The sequence below is a fragment of the Arachis ipaensis genome, chromosome B04 (genome assembly GCF_000816755.2).
Source record: "Arachis ipaensis cultivar K30076 chromosome B04, Araip1.1, whole genome shotgun sequence".
Lineage (NCBI taxonomy): Eukaryota > Viridiplantae > Streptophyta > Magnoliopsida > Fabales > Fabaceae > Arachis > Arachis ipaensis.
This window is the reverse complement of record NC_029788.2, coordinates 7,770,269-7,773,066: the sequence shown is the minus strand read 5'-3', so window position 1 is coordinate 7,773,066 and position 2,798 is coordinate 7,770,269. Positions and strand designations below refer to the sequence as shown.

The 2,798-nt window shown below is 30.7% G+C and overlaps 1 protein-coding gene across 2 annotated transcripts in view; it reads right to left on the bottom strand.

Moving 5' to 3' along the window:
* Window positions 1-2,778, bottom strand: part of LOC107638719 (heavy metal-associated isoprenylated plant protein 7) — a 4,046-nt gene extending 1,268 nt beyond the window's left edge. Inside the window, exons 1-4 of one of the 2 annotated variants that reach the window (XM_016342082.2) lie at window positions 2,602-2,778; window positions 2,310-2,487; window positions 1,604-1,824; window positions 99-189 (exon numbers count right to left, since the gene is read on the bottom strand). In XM_016342082.2, coding sequence (XP_016197568.2) covers window positions 99-189; window positions 1,604-1,824; window positions 2,310-2,487; window positions 2,602-2,610 — 499 coding nt within the window. In that variant the 5' untranslated portion in view covers window positions 2,611-2,778. Of the gene's footprint in view, window positions 1-98; window positions 190-1,603; window positions 1,825-2,106; window positions 2,202-2,309; window positions 2,488-2,601 lie in introns of those variants that run through there. The other variant, XM_021120637.1, reaches the window with a different exon arrangement.

The window sequence follows — 2,798 nt, the reverse complement described above, 5'->3', positions numbered from 1 at the left end:
AAACATCTAAAGAGACGACATTAGTGCCATAGATTATGATTATTAATAAAAATAAAAAGTATATAGAAAGACATAAAGTAGTGAATTAATATTGTTACCTTGAATCTTACGGATACGCTTTTGTATACCTTGAGCACATGCTTCACAATGCATACGCACTTTGAGGACTATTGTTACCACTGGAGGGGGCTGAAATAATATGAAATTTGATTTATCATAACATACATTATCAAAATAAAATGTACCATAACCAAAAGGAATGTTGGAGAAATGGTAGTGTGTCAATATTTTAGTTAATATTTTAGCGTATAATAAGGAGGAGAAAGTGAGTGGTGTTACTATTGGTGTATGGAAGTGTAGTGTGACAACACATTCAAAGAAGAAATGGGGCCAAGATTGTACACAAAAAAAAAAGACCAAAGAGGGAGGAGGGACCATGCTGATTTCATATCCAATGTATGAACATGATTCAGAGCTTCACCTTCCCCACATCACATGCTCATGTTTGAAGCATACTTTTTATATATACATATAGTATTTAACATTAGTTACATTAGCTATACACTTATATCAAATGGTGTGAAAAATGTGGGACGGTAAAACTCTAACTCTCTAAGAGCCCGTGACCCCGTACATAAGAAGGGTGTGTGGTAGGGTCAAAGGCTTCTTAATTGTCACCATAATTTGGGCCTCGTTACATGTGCCTTTATTGGATTGCCATCATATTTTTCCTGACTCTGTTTCGTTACTTTCATGCCAGCATCCTCCATTCAAACACAATTAAAGGACTATATCGTCATTTCATTACTATGTCATGCCCCATGCTCACTCAATTTCTCTATTTGCATCCATACAATAAGTGATGTTCTAGTAATGTACCTCTATATCCCATTTAATTTGTTGGATCTTGTTACTTTTATTCTTAGTTTAACTCATTTTTAATAACAATTCCGCTACCTTACCAACATTTCTTCCGACTTCTGCCAACTCTTATTTATAACTGTGTTTAATAAAAGTGTTTTTGTGGATATGTCTAATAAAAATATCTTTTTTATGACCAAGTCTAATAGAAGTGTCTTTATAAAGGTATTTTTTATATGTATCTTTTTATACATGTGTTTAAAATATAATAATTAATTATTGTTGACAATAAATTGGCAGATAATCTATTGGTGTCCTATACTTTTCTTTTTAATAAATATTTCATATTTCAACCATACTAATAGTTGATTTTAAGAGTTAAATTTTAATGCACTAATAGAATAAACCATTTTACATTGTCATTCAATCATATTTGTTCTTTTAGATGATCATTCACTTGTTGATTGTTAAAAATAGTTATATTTTTCTAACATGATGATATATAATCAGATGGACGTGTAAAACTCTTTTACATTATTATTACATTAAAATTTAATAACTAATTTTAGTGTACACTTAATATAATTATTTATATAATAATTAGCATTTAGCTAATAATTAAATTTTAAATATTTTTTATTGAAAAAATTCAATTGATAATCATAACACATATTTTTGTAACAATGTTAGCATCATAAAGAAAGGTTAGTAGGTGACAAAGAGAATGAATAAATTGAAGTACCTGATCTTTGTTCTCTTGAGGTGGCTGCTGAGGTTCTTCTTTTTTGGGTGGTTCTTCCTTTTTTCCCTGTTCTTCTTGTTGAGGTTTAGGCAAAGGTGAAATGAGCTCCACTTTTTTACCACTTTTCTTTTGAAGCCTCTCAACCACTTTCATGGGGTCTGCTTCCTTTCCTTTCACCACCACTTTGCTCCCCTTGCTATCTGCACTCACCTCCTCCACTCCTGTTTTCTCCAAACATTACAAATATTTTAGAAATATCGGTGTTCCAGTAATTTTAATCGTTAATTTCAATCATTCTTGAAATGTTTGAAAATAATGACTAAAACTACTGAAAAAAACAGTATTTTTTTTTAAATTAATTTTTTTTCTATTTTATTTTGAGACAACTAATTTGATTTAATTTAATTGAAATTCTAGAAAAAGATGAGTGATGTTTCTTTTTTCAAAATTCAAATCTGTAAAGCATTTATAATATAAGAAGAAGAATAAAGAAAATGAGTGACCTTGAAAGCCTTTCAATGCTTTTGCAACTTTTCTTGCACAAGCTTCACAATGCATATCAACCTTAGTGAAAAAAGAGTACTAGCAAGCTGACACAAACCCATTAATAAAGAAATAACTGAATTCAAATATTGTTGCTTATAATTGCAATATAGGATTAAATATTTATTTTTTTTAAAAAAAGAAGAAGAAGAAAATGAGTGACCTTGAAAGCCTTTCAATGCTTTTGCAACTTTCCTTGCACAAGCTTCACAATGCATATCAACCTTAAGTACTATTTCTTCTGCTGGAGACTCTTCTTCCTTCTTTTCTTCCTTCTTCTTCTCCTCTTCCTCTTTTTTCCTCTCTTCTTTCTTTTCCTCCTCCTCCTCCTTCTTCTTCTCCTATAACACCAAAACACAAAACCTCATTTAATTTAAATGCATGTACCAAATAAAGAAATAGAAAAAAAGAAAGAAACAAAATGAATGAAAGTAGAGTGTAAGGAGAATTCTTACTTCACCCATTTCTGTGGTTCTGCTTCAAAACTATTTGCAACTAAGAAGAGATATTATTATTATAATGGAAGCTAGGGATAGTAGTAATTGAAGTTGGGTCTTGTTTTTTATTTTTGAACTTTGCTCTCTGTGTGTGTTGTTAGTGGCTTGGATCTTAGAGAAGAAAACATTTATGTAAGGTGGTGGGTGGGATTCTC